This window comes from Sorex araneus, chromosome 1 (genome assembly GCF_027595985.1).
Source record: "Sorex araneus isolate mSorAra2 chromosome 1, mSorAra2.pri, whole genome shotgun sequence".
Taxonomy (NCBI): Eukaryota; Metazoa; Chordata; class Mammalia; order Eulipotyphla; family Soricidae; genus Sorex; species Sorex araneus.
The window spans coordinates 134825262-134843360 of NC_073302.1; the positions used below are offsets into that span (position 1 = coordinate 134825262).

The 18099-nt window shown below is 45.8% G+C and overlaps 1 protein-coding gene across 3 annotated transcripts; it reads left to right on the plus strand.

The window, feature by feature from the left end:
• Positions 1-6445: 6445 nt before the first annotated feature.
• FST (follistatin) lies at positions 6446-12896 on the plus strand. 3 transcript variants are annotated; one of them, XM_055140962.1, is made up of 6 exons: positions 6446-6575; positions 8623-8814; positions 9255-9473; positions 9800-10024; positions 10712-10942; positions 11699-12896. In XM_055140962.1, the coding sequence occupies exons 1-6, from the start codon at positions 6491-6493 to the stop codon at positions 11779-11781; spliced, it is 1035 nt and encodes a 344-aa protein (XP_054996937.1). In that variant the 5' UTR covers positions 6446-6490; the 3' UTR covers positions 11782-12896. The 3 variants fall into 3 exon arrangements, with proteins under 3 accessions (XP_054996937.1, XP_054996941.1, XP_054996942.1); XM_055140966.1 differs by having other exon boundaries at positions 10715-10942; XM_055140967.1 differs by lacking the exon at positions 11699-12896 and adding an exon at positions 11417-11687.
• The last annotated feature ends 5203 nt before the right edge of the window (positions 12897-18099 follow it).

Genomic DNA, 18099 nt, shown 5'->3' on the forward strand with positions numbered 1-18099 from the left:
TTGAGCCCAGGTTGGTCACTTGTCAGGCAAGCATCCTATCCTCTACACTATCTCTTTAGCCTCATATCTAGTCATTTCTAATCGCCTTGTGAACTTTGATTATTGTAAACAAAATACCTCACTTTCTGGGAAAATTAGATAGCAGAAATGAGAGAGAGTATTTGTTTCAATTTTTAAGAATACAGATAAGGATGAAGAGATAGTGTAGGAGTTAAGGTGAGCACCTTACAGGCAGCTGATACTGGTTTCATCCCCAGCATCTCATGGGCCCCAGAATAGCTGCCAGCACTGCCAGGTGGGACGCCAAAACAATTTTAAAAAAACAGGGAAACAGCATGATGGATGATAAAACAGCACTCAGGGATATTCCTGGTACTTGAGGGACCATGTAATTCCAGGGATCCAACCTGGGCCTCCTGCATGCAAAGCAAGCATTGGGCCCTTTGAACCATCTCTCCAGCACTTAAACAGCACTTTTGTCAACTCCTTAATGCATTATTGAATAGGAAATCTAGTCAATTAAACATGAAAATAACTGTTTCTTATAGAAAGTTAAGATGAGATAGTAGAAAAGACAAAGTGAATGTTGCATATCAGCTCATTCTCAGCCAATATATTTATTGCTATAGATTATTATCTAAGAAGGTTGTTACTAATTTGATACCCTGATTCAGTAGGGTATCGGGAAGTAGGAAACAGAACTGCAAATACTGATTTTCCTCCCCTTACATTTTCCAAGCAGTTCAAAGTCTGAATGGACTCAGAGTTAAAATCACTAAGGTCACACACCAATGTTTTCAGTCAAATCCAAATTTACAAATCATATGTATTATCATGTGAACTAAAACATAGCAAACTATGTAGAAGGTCCCATTAACCCAATATAGCATCTTATTTTGACACATAGTTTAAATTTTTACAAAGATTTATTTTAATGACTTAATTATGTTTATCTTGAATATGCTGATATGTGACACACATGTTAGATAGCTTCTAGAAATACAAAAATATTTCTAAAATTGGAGGAGAAAAACAACAGTGAAAAGGAAGAGATATACAAGAACTAACAGCAAGCAAAAAGAATGAGCTTCCATGATCGTCTGAATCTACAGAATATAATACAACATTGAAAGAAAACATTCAGAGAAATAACTTGTTTTCTCAGCACTTTTTGATGAATCTTTTAAAAACTTAATTGGTAGTTTGGACACCTTGGATAAACATTATGTACTCATATTTCTTTTATGTACTCACATTTCTTAACTTTTTAGTTCTGCAACAACTCAGCCAATACAAAACCATAACCCCCCACCCCACCTCAGATCCACATTCTAACCTATGAGGTTGCACAATTCCAAAGACAATGACGCATTAACTGTTTTTGTACCTAAAAGAACAAAATTTGGTTTTAAAACTATCTCAGCTGTGCTGAAGTAATGTTTCAGCAGGTACGGTGCTTGCCTTGCACTCGGCCAGCCAGGGTTTGATCCGAGGCATCCCCTATGGTCTCCCAGGCACCATAGGAGTAATTCCTGAGCGCAGAGCCAGGACTAACCCCTGAACATCACTGGGTGGGCAAAAACCAAAAGAAAACTAATTTTTAAAAAATGTTTAAACCATCTCAGCCTATTTTCCCAATTCTTAAATACTAGTGTTTAATCAAGATTCATGCATTTGAAGTTTTAATATTTATTTTGTAGAACAAATAACTCAAAATATGACCAACATTTAATGTAAAAGATGTTCAATTCACAGCTTTCTGATTTTTCTATATATAATCTCATCCCATCTCCTCTATATATATATTTTTTAAGAACTTAAGATTTAGCCAGGTCAGTTCCGGTCCCAACAAGCCATTGCATATGATTTCAAAGAGCTATTTGGGAGTTAGACTGAATCATTTGCTAAACTCCAATATTTTCAATTTATAAACTTCAGAATGAAGATAACTTTTGAAACTGACAAAAAAAAAGGAGAGAGAACAGCAATCTTTTTGTGTGTTGCTCAAAAAGTCAGTTACAAAGTGGTCCTATTGTGTTTCTCATAATTTACATTTATTTACTTTTTTGGCAGAGCAGAAAGGGAAAAAACTAAGATGGCAAACTTGGAGGCATGCAACAAAAATGAAAGAAGGCATTTTTATTTTTAAATGTCCCCTTGACATTTAGACATCTACAAACCCAATATTTAACATTTACAGGAGATAAAACAGTTTTTTTAAAAAAAAAAAAAGCAGCTGTTTTAGTGATGTCACTGAACAGGTGCGATAGCATTTCATCCCATGTGATAGCATTCAAGAGTTATTGGGATGGATCACTTGCTGATGCCCACAGGAGGCCCCTATGGAACCAGTATTGATCTGCATCCGTCTCTTTCCTCAGACTGGCCCCAAAATAAGCCAGGCCAATAAGTCCTAATGACCAGTGTGTGCCAATTCAGAGCAGACATTCTCCCAAACAGATCAATACTATCCAAGGTGCACTTGAAAAACAGGATGAGCTTGTATCATTAAACAAACACCAAGCTGCTTATTCACAAGAGCAAAAACAACAGAGTACTCGTGTTTTCCACAGTGTGTTTGCCAGTGACCTCAGCCCTGACCCACAGAGCCACCCTGTATTGGGTCAGCCTCTGGTGCTGAAGCGGTGGCGTTTTTCACAATGAAAGTCACTGTGTCTGCTTTGGTCTAGCTTATCATGATTCTCTGATACCCGAAGGAACTAGTCCGTGCTTTTTCAGTCTGAGGATACGGCAGTATATCCACAAAACAAAACCGAGGGGGTGAGGAAATGGCTCAAAGGTTTGGAGGGCAGCCTTTGCATGTAGGAGTCCTGGGTTCATGTCCAGGCACTAGTGTCACATGGTTCCTGGAGCCCCACGGGAGCAACAACCTTCCCCGCCTTCCTGCCATCCAGCACAGAGCACGGCCAGGCGTGTCCAAACACTTAAACAAAAAGTACTATTACTGCATTGTGCAGGAATTGTGTGGCTACATCTTGAATTTAGTTAATATAGAAAGTTTTTGATACCAGTCATTTCTATATACATAAACTGAAATAGCTCTCTAAACCAATCTAACATGCGTGCTCAAACATCCAAAGAAATATTCTTTATTAGATCCTGTCTCTGTTCTACTTTTCACTTAGTCATATAAGTGAGTTCCTCACCACTAACAAAAAAGATCTCTGGATAGTTTTCTTCTATCAATATGGTATATGTGTTCATATAAATAAAGATTTAAATATGATAAGAACACACAAGTTACATCACTATTTTTATTGTTATGAATGAAGTTTCCAAAGATGAGGATATTATAGGGTTTTTTTAATTTTGTTTTTGGTTTGGCCCACACCCAGAGATGCCCGGGGTCTATTCCCAGCTAAGTCTTAGGTAATTGCTGGAGGGTCGAGTGGTGTCAGGGATCACACCCAGGCCTCACGCATACAAAGCATGAACTTCAGCTTGTTGATCTTCGCCCTAGCCCCAACATTGTGGTCTTTCATACAATTTTTCCAAAATTGTTGACAAAATAGACTGTGGATTAAAAATGTGACCCTACATTCCTCTGGATAAGATGACATCACACATGACTGAGCAAAAGTCAAGTTTGAACAGCTCATTAGGACCCAGAGTGAACAATCTAAGAGACTTTAGCACATTCAGGATCAATAAATATATTTAAACAGGGGAGCACCTATGAAACTATATCGTGGTATTTGAGTCTCAGTTTTTAATTTCTCTTGGTAGCACTGCCATAATACCCAACCATCCATCAACCACTGAAGATCTTCTGTGTCTTTAAAATATTTATTTTCTAAGTCAACAGAACCTTGCTGCTACCAGAGGACAAATTTTGAATACACATACACACACACACACACGCACACACACACAGGCAACTGACAATAACTGTCAGTTTTTCCCTTTCTTTCAATTAAGCTTTTCGTGTAGAAGGTGTGGAGTGAGGGGCAGTACAAGAAGGGATGAAAACTTTCCCTCCAACACATGACTGTGTACACACTCTCTCCATCTCCCTGGATAAAGAAATGCATTCAGCTTTGGAACTCTGCCATTGACTGGCGGCTCCCCGCGAAGGGACAGTGTGCTTTTAATTGTTGATGTCGTCTGCCATTAGGGGGCACTAAACAACTCTACATTAACACTGCGTCGGAGGGGAGACAGAAAGGGAGACGCGGAAAGAAAGAGGAGGGAGAAGGGGGGAGAGTCTGGGCAGAGTTGGGGACGAGGGAGGGAGAGAGAGAAGAGGTGGGCGGATGGGAGGGCAAGAAAGATGGGGAGAGGGGGAGGAAAAAACGAAGGGGGGGGGGAGAAGGAAGGAATCTGGGCAGATGAAGGATGTGGAACCCCCCAGAACTGTCTGAGGAAGCTAAGAGCCGCCGCCTCCCAGCCCCGGGCCACCGCGCCCCTCCCCTCGCGTCCTCGCGACGGTCACCATAAAGCGCCGTGGCTTGGGGTCACCGTTTTTACCAGCCTGGCCGGCCCGTTGCGCGCAGTGCAGGTGCGGCGGCCGCGGGCTTTGTGAGGCAGGCCCACTTTCAAAGGGGGGCCCGGGCCCGTCTGAGAGGCTCCCAAACAACTGTCTTCTAATATTAGCACGGCTGTATTTCGGGATCTATTATAGTCTGTCCAGACAGATCCCATTGTAACGGGATCTTTTATTAAAAGATTAGCACTATCTCCTGCAGTTGGTGGAAAAAAATCTGTTATCACTGAGTTATTTGCAGTTGTGGAAGAGGTGGGAGGGGGCTGTTGGAAGATGGGGGGTTAGGAGGGAAGGCGGAGAGGGGGGGGCGGGCTGGCGGGGGAGGTCTGACAGGGTGGGGTGCGGGGTGGAGGCGTGGGACCGAGAGGGACGGGTTTGAAATCCCGAGAGCGAGAGCGAATCCCAGAGACCTGCGAATATGCAAGAATTTTGTCTGCACATTTCGCTGTCTGTTGTCCTTCGGGCTCTAGGAGGGAAAAGAATGGGAATTTAAAAGCCAGCTTCGGAATAAACAATATAGTCTTTTCCGTGCAGTAATCGTTTTTATATAAAAGGAAATATCGCCTCCTCGGTTTCATTCAGCAGTGCCAAAAATGTTATAAATGAGGGACCCGCCAACTTTCGGCGAAGAATGCCAGGCACTGTGCTGCAGAAACTGAGGCTGCAGAAGTTCATTATCGATGTTGCAATCTTTTCTATTCCACGGAGAGAGAGAGAGAGAGAGAGAGAGAGAGAGAGAGAGAGAGAGAGAGAGAGAGAGAGGGAGAGAGAGAGAGAGAGAGAGAGAGAGAGAGAGAGAGAAGGGGGGGGTCTCGGAGCTAGAGTGGGGGTGGGGGCGCACAGACCGCCTACGTCGGCGCCCCCTCTCGGGTCTCCGACTGCAGACGGACGAAGTGAAAGGGGTGCAGAGAAAGCGCGAGGGCGCGCCTGTGACCCGGGAGAGGGGGTGCGGGAGCCCGAGGTGCTCCACATTCTTGTTTGCTTCTGACTCGTCGAGCCCCGGGCAGCGAGCGTCTCGACTGTGCCGTGTCAGGGTGCACGGGGGACGAGCCCGGGTGGGTGCCCCCAGTCCTGGCTGGGGGGTGTGTGGGGTGTGTGGGGGGGGGGGGGTGGTGACCGCCAGGGCAGGCTCGGCCCGACTCAGACACAAAACCGGGCGGGGCCCCGCGCCCAAGGCTGCGGGGAACTGAAAGTGCGGCGCGCGCGCCCCGGTGAAGCTGGCTTGGCCACGGGGCCCGGGCGGGCGGCCGGGCGATCTGGCTCAGCACTTGGGGCTCCCGGGGCCGCTGCAAAGTCTTTCTGAAGCCGTGGAGCAGCGGGAGACAAACTCCCGGGGCTCCCCCGCGCAGCACCCCCCCCACACACACACACACACATATACCCGCGCCTTCTCCAGTGCCCCCATCGCGCGCGCGCGCGCGCACACACACACACACACACACACACACACACACACACCGGCGTGCGGCACTTGAAGTGGGTGTTCTTCCCCACTCCCCACCCCCGACGCGTCGCCCCCACCCCCCGCCCCGGCCGCCTCCCCCCACCCCCTCCTCCCGCCGGCCGCTACGCAAATAAGAGCTCGGCGATTCCCCTCCAGCGCTTTGATTTCAGGCACCCCCAGCAGATCGCGGGCAAGGCTTTCCAGAAGGTGGGAAATGTCACCTGATTCACACTGAACTTTTAAAAGCTCCCCACCCCCAAGGAGCCGCGCACACCCGCGCTCGCCGCCGCCCTCCCACGGCCCCACACCCTGGGAGACCGCCCACCGCAAACTGCCGAGACCCCCGTCTAGATTTAAAGCGCGGCTGCGCCCGGCTCCTGACGTCCATTGAATCGCGCGGGCGGCCGGCGGCGAGCGCGGGGCTGCGCCGGGATCGCTGCGCCTCCGCCGCTCGCCTCTGCGCCGCGCGCCCAGCGCCAGCCTCCCGCTCCCCGCGCCCCGCGCGCCCCGCGCCCGCTCCGCGCCCCGCGCCGGCCCCCGCCATGGCCCGGCCCCGGCACCCGCCCGGCGGGCTCTGCCTCCTGCTGCTGCTACTCTGCCAGTTCATGGAGGACCGCAGCGCCCAGGGTAAGCGAGGGGGGGATGCGCGGGAGGCGCGGCGGCGGCGGCCGGGGGCTCGCCACTTGGCCGCAGGCTCGCCCCCGCCCGGGTCGGGGCTGAGCCGCGCGGCTCTCGGAGGATGCTGTGAACCCACTTGGCGAGTCCGGGGTGGAAAGGAGTCCGGACACGGGAGGCAGTGACACTTGGGGACGGGGCAAGCCGAGTTTGGAGCACGGCGGTCCTGGAAGAAGGACCGGGAGTGAGCGTGGAGCCTGTCTCGGGAGTTAGGGTTAGATGCTCCAAGTTCTGCACCGAAAGCGTTTAGATGTTATCTCACCGTCTTGGGCGCTGGAGAAGGGGACAAGCATCAGTTGCCTGCAGATTTCGCTCGTCCCATTTGCAATCTAGCCCCTCGCCCTCCCACGTCTTTTGGGTACTTTAAAAAATGACTGGGGGAGCGTGGGGGTGGGGGGGGAGTGAGGGAGATAATGAAATTTCTTCGGTGGCTGAGGGACGTGGTTTCAGAAACTTTGCCCAAACTTGGAAATGTGGGTGCTGGAAATTTTAGAGGGTAGTAGCTTTCTGGCTAGTGGACGTTTCTTCTAACCCCCTCCCACTAACCCCGCAAAAAGAAAAGACCAAAGTGTTTTGAGTCGTTTTGCAGTTTTTTCCCCCCTTTGGTAACTTTCTACAGAATAGTGAGGAACCCACACTGATTGAAAATCCGAGGTGCACTAAGAGCACGTATCTAATGTATTTTAAGGGGAAAAATTAGGTCGATTTCAATGAGTCTTTGGTCAAAAAAAATTTTTTAGCGATAATTATTATGGTAGCTTGCGATCCAGTTATTGTTTAAGAGACATATGGGTCGTTCATGAGAAATTTTCTGAGCAAAAGCCAAACCTTCGAAACGGGGAAGGTGGATTACCGCTTGCAAAGATATCTCAGTAGGTAGTTACAGAGAGGTAGTTACACATATGTTACAGTAAGATAGTAAGAAGCCTTCTCTTTTTTTTTCTTTTCTCCCATGCACTTTTCTTGAAACAGACATGCAACTTTCCCTGCTTTGGCCTTAATGTTTTAAGTGGGTTGTAAACTGTCCCCCGGGGGCACTGCCCCTTGCCGTCTACACCGCACTCCCCCGAGCGGCCGGCCTTTCGGGGCGCGGCGCTGCCGGGTGCCCGGACGGGGGCGAGGGGAAAGCAGCCCTCGAAGGTTTCGAAAGACCGCGGCGGCCGCGGGCGTCCCCAGGCTCTGGCGGATTGCAAAACGGGCGCGTCGGGCGCGCTGCGCCCCCAGGCCGCGCGGGCAGCTCCAGGCAGGGCTCGGTTTGCCTGTTTGCTTTCATTTTTCACAAGTACCCCCCCCCCCTTTTTTTTTTGCTTGATCTGTTCCTGCGCGCGTGTGTACGTGTATGTATGTATGTGTGTGTGTATTGCTCTTTCTTTCTCTTTCTCTCAAGTTCCCCTACTTTCTTCACCCCTGTCACCAATAATACCCGCACCGCCTACGTGAAACCGACATGTAAAAACATCCGTCGCATCCTGTTTTTGTCGGGTTCTTTCATCTGCTCTTCCAGTCGCTGCAGGTTATGAAATGGGACGAATAAAAGTAAACAGTTCTAGTAAAAGTCAGTGCGGGCTGCACGTGTTGTGTCTGGGTCACTGGTAACTGACATTGATCCGGCTGTGGCGCTCCTGCTCCTCGCTCTCGCTCACTTCCCCTTCTTGTCCTCACCCCTCCACTCTCCACTCGCTTCCATTTATTTTCTGCTTTTTCTCCCCCCCGCCCCGCATTTCTTTCTCTCTTCTCTCCTCTCTCACTTCTCTCTCTCCTTTCTCTCTCTCTCCTCTCTCTTCTCTCCTCTCTCTCTCTCTCTCTCTCTCTCTCTCTCTCTCTCTCTCTCTCTCTCTCTCTCTCTCTCTCTCTCTCTCTCTCTCTCTCTCTCTCTCTCTCTCTCTCTCTCTCTCCCAACTCTCTTCTCCTGGACCGCTACCTCTCTCCCACCACCACCATCCCTGCTCCGCGGCGCGCCCACCCATCCACCCACCTTCCCACCCCTGTCTTCTCGCAGCCGGGAACTGCTGGCTCCGCCAAGCCAAGAACGGCCGCTGCCAGGTGCTGTACAAGACGGAGCTGAGCAAGGAGGAGTGCTGCAGCACGGGCCGCCTGAGCACCTCGTGGACCGAGGAGGACGTGAACGACAACACGCTCTTCAAGTGGATGATTTTCAACGGGGGCGCCCCCAACTGCATCCCCTGCAAAGGTGGGGTTCTTCCTCCCCAGTCTGTGCGGGGTGGGGGGGGGGCACGGTAGGGGGCGTCTTACCAGCCACCTCCCCGCGGTGCCGCTAGGGGGTTGGGACGAGGAGAGCTTTGTTCCTGGGTTCCCTCGGTTCTCCCAGAGCGTGGCACGCGGAATCCCACCCGGTGTCGCGCCGCGGGCTAAAGAGGCTTCCAGACTTATTACGGAGAATCTGTGGGAGAGCCGGCGGGCCCACCCACCCTCTTTGACTTGCAGGTCTGGAAGGCCTGTCTCCATCCCTCACTCCTTCCCAGCGAGCGCGGGGCCGCCGCCCTTCACCTCCCCCCACCCTGTCTGTGCAACTACCAGGCTTCATGCTTGCACCCGGCCACCGCGGGCCTCCTGGTCGACAGCTCACCGCCTGCCGGTTCTAGTAATAAGTCGCCTTTCTCCCACTCCTAGAAACGTGCGAGAACGTGGACTGTGGCCCTGGGAAGAAATGCCGGATGAACAAAAAGAACAAACCCCGCTGCGTCTGCGCGCCGGATTGTTCCAACATTACCTGGAAGGGCCCAGTCTGCGGGCTGGACGGGAAAACCTACCGCAACGAATGTGCGCTCCTCAAGGCCCGATGTAAAGAGCAGCCCGAACTGGAAGTGCAGTACCAGGGCAGATGTAAAAGTAGGTCCTGCCTGCCTCCTGGAACAAGGCCCCAGCCGCCCACCCCCCAGCCCCAGCTTACCACCTGAGGGGGACCCTCTGGAAACCTCCTGGGGTGGTCGCTGATAATGATACCAAATAAAGGAACCTTTTTCACGCTCCTAAAAGTTCGTTAAAAATACTCAGAGATCCAACCTAGACAGTCATGGGTTTGCTCTTGAACCAGGGGTTCCCAAAGTGCTTTCGCAAACCTCTGATTTCCTGATTCCCTCCATCATGTCCACGCTACCGCCCCCAAGGATGGGGAGGTGCCTGGTTATTAACGTGACTTTCCCTCTGTGTTTCAGAGACCTGCCGGGATGTTTTCTGTCCAGGCAGCTCCACGTGCGTGGTGGACCAGACTAATAATGCCTACTGTGTGACATGTAACCGGATTTGCCCGGAGCCCACCTCTTCAGAACAGTACCTCTGCGGAAATGATGGGGTGACCTACTCCAGTGCCTGTCACTTGAGAAAGGCCACCTGTCTCCTGGGCAGATCCATTGGACTAGCCTACGAGGGAAAGTGTATCAGTAGGTATTCTGGACTGAGGAAAGATGAGAGAATGGAAAAGGATAGTTCTGGTGTTAAAACTTTGGAGTGAGCCAAAGCCTCTCTAACCTAGAGTTTTTACCGTGGGGAGAAACACTATCCAGTTTGGATACATTGTTATGACCACAGCATTCCTCAAGGGCACTGTTGTCTTCCAGAAGCCTTGACATACATGTGTATGTATGCATATATATATATAATATATGCTATATATACATATATATACACCAACAAGAAATAGGAAACATTTTTTATCTTAGAAAACTTAGAACACATTCCATTTTACACTTTTTTAAATAAGTGCTAGACTTGCTGGAAGCAAGACATAATTACTTAACAGTTCCTAAAATCTGTTATCAGATCTTTCTATTATAAAAGATCCTTCATGTAGGAAATAACCCAATACATATTTCACTTGCGACTGTAAAATTGTCTTCCCCACAAATACATTCTTCATACATTAACATGTAGGAAGCTGTAGGTGAGGGTGGTGGGGAAGGGCAAGGGGGCAGTTTGAGTTTGCTTTATGAGCATTTCTTGGCGTGAAAGCACCATTTCCCCCCATCAGCCAGGAGTTATGTTGCATGTTTAATATTTATTGACAAGGGACCAGAGAATGAGGGGAAAGGGAAGATATGTTTACTCACCACGGGTGTATTATATCCTAGAAGCAAAGTCCTGTGAAGATATTCAGTGCACGGGAGGAAAAAAGTGTTTGTGGGATTTCAAGGTGGGAAGAGGCCGGTGTTCCCTCTGTGACGAGCTATGCCCTGAGACTAAGTCTGAGGAGCCTGTGTGTGCCAGTGACAATGCCACTTATGCCAGCGAATGTGCCATGAAGGAAGCAGCTTGCTCCTCAGGTGTGCTGCTGGAAGTAAAGCACTCCGGATCTTGTAACTGTAAGTGCCGTGGTTAACCTTGCTGCCAATTAAGGCTTTCCCAGGCAAAAACCCCAGGCAATGGATATAGAGAGAGCACGCAAATTCCCCCACCCTAGCCTATTTCTGCTTAAATCAGGGTAGCTGCTAATTTTCACCAGCAATTCAGTCATCCACCAAAAAAAAAAAATGTTCTCTGGAATATTTACTGGCTTTTAGGACTGGTCTAATGGTCATCAATGGGGTTGCCTCTAAAAACCCATCCAGTCATTTGTCCCTAATTCTTTTGCTTTAGTAGTATGCTTTGCTATTTGCTTTATTAACACTTGAATCTCAACTAACTGCTGCAAAAGTTGTTGTTTTTTTCTTTTTCAAAGACAGCTTTATCTTATCACACTGAGGCTGCTGCTTTTTGCAGTTGCCACTACTAACTCTGAATTAAGGACCCAAAGCAGTTATACCTAGAACACAAGAGCGCTTTTTATCTGATTTCAGGAATCTGCCCGTAAAACCTGAGCCATTGATTCTTCAGAACTTTCTGCAGTTTTTGACTTCATAGATTATGTTTTTTAAAAAAAAAAATTTTAAACTTATTGCATAACAGCAGATGCCAAAACCAAACCAAAACAAAACAAACAAAAAAAAAAGCATCTTACTGCAAGTCAAATAAAAATGCAACGCTGTTATATCAGAGGGCTTTGAAAACATACACTGAGCTGCTTCTGCGCTGTTGTTGTCCATATTTAAACAACAGCTCCCCTGTATTCCCCCATCTAGCCATTTCTGAAGATACCGAGGAAGAGGAAGAAGATGAAGACCAGGACTACAGCTTCCCTATATCTTCCATTCTAGAGTGGTAAACCCTCCACCAATGTTCAGTGTTGACATAGCCTTTGGGCAAAAAAAAAAAACAAAACACGAAAACAAGAACAAAAAAAAAAGAAAAGGGAAAAAGAAAAATATATTGTCCATACTGTAAATAAGTGTATGCTTATTTATTTGGGGGGAAAACTATACATAAAGGACTTTTGTCCTCAGGCTCTCTCCCAGGTCACCTTGTTATGCATTGGACACGGAGAGGCGGACATTGTGAGGTCTACTGGATGAGGCCCATAGTTGAGACTTGTAGACATTTATTTATACTGTGTCATGTTTATAATTTATACATAAAGTGTCTGGTTGACTGTACACCTTGTTTTTGAAGAAATTTATTCGTGAAAGGAAGAGCAGTTGTTATTTATTGTGAGGTCTCTTGCTTGTAAAGTAAAAGCTTTCTTTTTTCCTTGTAAACCATTTAAGTCCATTCCTTATTATCCATTCACTCATCTGTCTCCCTTCATTTCACTGTTGTTAGATTCTTTTCCACTTTAACAAACTTGCATGTCAGTTTCTGTCATGTTTATTTATTGGATTCTCTGCTGCCTGTTCTGTACATACATGATCCCTCGGGTTTTGTTTACAAGGAATCTTGACTGACCAAAAGGCATTATAACTGACTCAAATACAAGGTACAGGCAATAAATCTTTGAGGAAACTCCTCCTTCAGTTCTTTTGTGATAAAGATATGGGGGGCAGGGGGGATAGTTATGTTAGAGTTCTAATAATGGATTTTTAAGATGTTACACATCCAAAGTAATTGAATGATGGGTGTCAAAGACTGAAGGAAGAGGAATGCTATCTGTTCAACCTTCTGTTAGGTGTTTCCTTTAAGCTAGACTGCTGTACCTTTTAAATTAGTTCTTTTTCAATCAATGTGTGACTAAAAGTTATATCAAAGCTTTATCAGTTCAAGTTTCTTGCTTTTCATAATACTTTTTTCTGATGCAATTTTATATTTTCAAACATGGCAAGTTAAATATAAATTCATTTAAATATATAGTTTTGTACTTTTCTACCATGTAAATGTGCAATGTATATAAAAGTTATAATGTGTATTTGTAAATAAATGATGAGTGGAAAAATAAAAAAATTAAAAAGCCAATGCTCTCTATTGCTAATGATGTCAAAGAAGTTGTTGTTTAGGGAGATGAAGAGAGAGTACAAGGGCTAAGGCACATGTGTGGTATGCAGCCCAACCCAGTTCAATTCCTTCTCTACGTGGTCCTCTAACACTTCCAGGTGATGCCCAGGAGCAACACCAAAGCCTCATGTCCCATTGGAGAATCTCTGGGTTGCCAAACAATAAACAGACACTTGGGCTTTAGAATAAAAATGTATATGACAAATCTGTTGAGAAATAAGCTTTCACTGAAATAAGCACTGTAGAAGCTCTGAAACAAATTACAAATCTCCAACTGTGGAATTGAAAAGGTAAAGGGATGTGAGGTCCAACAAATCCCTTTGTGACTGCATACCTGTATCTAGTCTCAATGGAATGGACTGTAACTTGGGTGTGTCCCAGTAATGCGCCACAACTGAAGTTTCCCTTTAAAAGGACCATCATCAGGGGCTGGAGCAATAGCACAGTGGTTGGGGGATTTGCCTTGAACATGGCTGACCCGGGTTTAGTTCCCAACATCCCAGATGGTCCCCCAAGCACCACCAGGAGTAATTCCTGCGTGCATGAGCCAGGAATAACCCCTGTGCATTGCCAGGTGTGACCAAAAAAGCAAAAAATTTAAAAATAAAAAAATTAAAGCACCATCATCTTTGGGACTAGGGAGAGTACAGCAGGTAGGATACTTGCTTTGCACAGGGCCAACCAAAATTCAATCCCCAGCATCCCATATGGTCCCCTGAGCACCGCCAGAATAATTCCTGATTGCAGTGACAGGAGTAAGCCCTGAGCATAGCTGGGTGTGACCCAAAATGAAGAATATCAGAGCTGTCTTTTCCAGCTCATCTCCATAATCAGAGGCAATCTTCACCCAATTTTTCCCATCTAAATATTAGTCTTAAATTTTTTTCTTAAGTTTTGGGGTCACACCCGGTGATGCTCAAGGCTTACTCCTGACTCTGTGCTCAGGATGTGCTCAGAAGTCACTTCTGGTGAGCTTGAGAGACCATATAGGATGCCGGGGATCAAACCCAGCCCCCTTAAGTTTCTTCTTAAAGTGACATAAATAGTATTACATAGCACTGTAGCACTGTCCTCCCGTTGCTCATCGATTTGCTCAAGCGGGCACCAGTAACATCTCCATTGCGAGACTTGTTGTTACTGCTTTTGGCATATTGAATATGCCACAGGTAGCTTGCCAGGCTCTGCCACGAGAGCAGGATACTCTTGGTAGTTTGCCAGGCTCTCCAAGAGGGACAGAGGAATCAAACCCAGGTCAGCTGCATGCAAGGCAAATGCCCTACCTGCTGTGCTATCACTCCAGCCCAGTATTACATATGTTTACCTAAATATAAGCAGCAGCCAATACACCAGTAATGAAAAGACAGACCCAGTTTTGTAACAATCTCAAAACAGATGATTTTCACAACCAATAAACAAACTTCTGGTTGTAGGTTTTTTGAAAACAAATCAGAGGGGCTGAAGTGATAGCACAGCGGGTAGGGCGTTTGCCTTGCACGCAGCCAACCCAGGTTCGATTCCCAGCATCCCATATGGTCTCCTGAACACCGCCAAGAGTAATTCCTGAGTGCAAAGCCAGGAGTAACCCCTGTGTATCGCCAGGTGTAACCCAAAAATTAAAAAAAAGAACAGAAAAGAAATCAGAAATGGAGATTTAGTACAAGGATTAAGGCACTTGCCTTGCATGCAGCTGACCTCAGTTAAATCCCTAGCATTGCATATGATCCCACAAGTTGTGCCAAGGGGTCACTCCTGAGGACCTATTCTTGAGAACTAAGCCCCTGAGCACCATGGGATGTGACTCAAAACTCAGGGGGAAAAACAATAGCAATAATAATAATAAAAAATCATAAGTTTCAGAGCAATAGTACAGGGGGTAGACATTAACCTTCATGCAATTGAGCTAGGTTCAATCCCTGACATCCCATATGGTTTCCTGAACACCACCAGGATTCCTGAGTGCAAAGCCAGGAGTGACCTTGAGCATTGCTGGGTGTGGACCCAAACAAATCAAAAAATCATATGGGAAGGTGAAAATAGACTAACATTTGAAGTCAGAATATCATTTGCAGAAAGAGATGAGGATGAGGTAGAGATAGAATTACACATCAGCGTCATATTTCATGCAGGTTAAATGTCATGCTAGGAGCTGGAAAAATAGTACAGCAGGTAAGGAGTTTGCCTTGCACGAGGCCAACTCAGGTTCAATCCTTGGCATCCCATATGGTCCTCCAAGCGATGCCAACAGTAATTCCTGAGTGTAGAGCCAGGAGTGACCCCTGAGCATGGCCAGGTAGCACTGCACTGTCGTAGCACTGTCGTCCTGTTGTTGTGCAAGTGGGCACCAGTAACATCTCTATTGTGAGACTTGTTGTTACTGTTTTTGGCATACTGAATATGCCACAGGTAGCTTGCCAGGCTCTCCCATACAGGAGGGATACTCTCGGTAGCTTGCCTGGCTCTCCGAGAGGGACAGACGAATTGAACCCCGGTTGGTCTTATGCAAGGCAAACGCCCTACCCGCTGTGCTATCGCTCTAGTCCCAGAGTAGATATACTACAGCAAAAGCAATTCTTGATGATAGGTTGTTTTTGCTCAAAGAAAGCCCAGAGAGAAAAAAATTTTCACCTAAATGAATAGAAAGGTGGCAAAAAAAAGAATGCTGAAAAGGCCTACTGGCTCAGTAATCAGTCTGAAAGTATAAGACCAGATGCAAAAAGAGCTCCTTTTAGATTACCATGGCAGAAGATGATAAAGACTATTGGAAAAGCAAACAAGACATTCTCTGAGTCCCTCAACCTGATGAACGAGGGAAGCTCAAAAGAAATACTAACCATACTTAATGCTGTGATTGGAAATATTCCAGATGCCAAAAACTCGTTACATACCAGATATGCCTTGTACATAATGAAACAGTCACAAGCCCTATTAAGAATGTCAATAAGCTATGTGAAGGCCATTCTGGTGGGAGTTCAGGATATAGAAGAGAGATAACATGCAAATATAGATACTCAACAGCAGTAAAGAAAATGTTTGGGGACACTAGAGAGATAATATAGTAGGTAGAGTCCTTGCTTTGCATGAGGCCAACCCAGTTCCATCCCCAGAACCACTATCAATAATTGCTGACTGCAAAGCTAGGAGGAACCCCTGAGTGCATCACTGGGTGTGGCCCAAAAATAAAACGAAAAAAAAAAATTGGGGGTGGGAAAGAATGAAGATTGTGTAACCAAGAAGTTAACATTGAGGATACCGGCTAGGACGACTAGAAGTGGAAAACTAACATCACGGTATTGTAGTATACAGTGGGTAGGGAGATTTCCTTGTATGTGGTCAACCTGTTTTCAATCCTTGGCATCTCATATGATCCCCCAAGCACTGCTAGGAGTAATTGCTGAGACCAGAGCCAGAGTAACCCCTGAGCATCACTGGGTTAACAGACTTGGGAAATGAAATGAATGCTTTTGTATGTGACTCTAATTAATGTACCACTGTGTCAGATGTACTTAGAGACCAAAGTAACAGAAGAGAACTAAAGTTATAATAAGGAGTGGGGGTTTACATTTCCCTGGACTGTTCTGTAATGGAACACCCTTAAGCATAGCTGCTACTGTGGCCAGAGCAGGTAGGGTCTTTGTTTTGCACATGGTTGATCTGGGTTTGATTCCTGGTATCTCATATGGTCCCCCATAACCTCATGAGCATGGCCAAGTGTGAGTCCAAAAGTCAAAAAACAAAAATAAATGTCACAATAAGAGAAAAGGTGTTTCTAAATTGCCTTTTATGTAGACAGCCAAGTCATACTATGAAAAATCTCAGAGTGGTACTTCAGGTATCACTAAGTGTTCTCTGTAGTGCATTATGTAGTTACATAGTACATAGCTGGATAATCACAAATTTCCCATCCATCAATTGTTCGTTGACTGCCTAAATATATTAAAAATATTCCTCCAAAGCTTGTAAGTGATAAATCAATGTTTCCCCAACAGAAAAACATATCAAAGAAGTACAAGATGCAAAGAAGTGAAAGGATTGAGACTGTGGAAGGTAAAGGGCAAAGAACAGTCAACATTGCCAACATTGCTAAGCAAATAATTTTGTCTGTCTTTGAAGGACCATGGACCCAAGTTTTTTTTCAAAGTTTATCCTTTTTACTGGGATGTAACTCATATTCATGTAGCTCTGGGTTTAGTCCCTAGCACCACCAACAACAATCAAAAAAAAGTATCCCTTTTTGTGAAAACTCTATAATATAGATATATGATATGAAACCAAAAGTCATGAAAGATGATTGTAGGAGACTAATTCACTGTGACTCTCAACTTTGATCAAACACTGAGAAATCTGGTGAATACAGAAACTCTGGGCTTAGCTGAGTTGGTATTAAGAGTCTAAAAGTTTTTGCTAGTCTCTAGCTCCAGAGAAAGGGGAATGGGAGAAAACAAATCAGTAGTTGTTAACCACAAGAAGACAAGGGTTGTAACTTCCCTGATGCCCAAGAGCTATTGGCTTGACATGAGGGATAAACTCTGGGAAAATACAGAGCTTAGATATGTTTCCACAGCCCTCTCTGAAGTTGATTTGTTCCTTTGTCCTGGGATGCCACAGATGCTTTAAAGCTGTCATTGACAGTCAGAGTAAAAATGTCAAATGTAACGGATACTGTGTTGGCAAGAAAAGTGATAAAAATTAACAGTTTTCCCTTTAAACATCATCTGGATTATTTATTTAAATGATCTCTTTCATATTTGTCAGCATCAATCATTCCTCTCAACCACCAGACAGTATCTCATTTTTTCTTGAAGTTTCCAATGTTTTCCAGTAATCCTGCAATAAGTTACTTAGTACCCAAAAAAAGAGGCCTCTTTTAGAATTTAATTGAGATGAATATCACTATGCTATTGTTAGAATTTTTGCTGTGATTCAAGAAAACCCACATTCACTTATGCATATATGTAAATTAATAGAAAGAGTTGTTAGTGGTTGTTAATTAAATTGGTATGACAATACCCTAATTATTAGGAATTGTAAAATATCAAGTAATGGAGAAAAACCTAATAGAAGTAAATAATGGTATTGTTTCCTCTGTTTCTTCATGTATATAATCAACATAGAAAATGGGTCTTCCTTATATAATGAAATTGTATGGATTTAAAAAAAT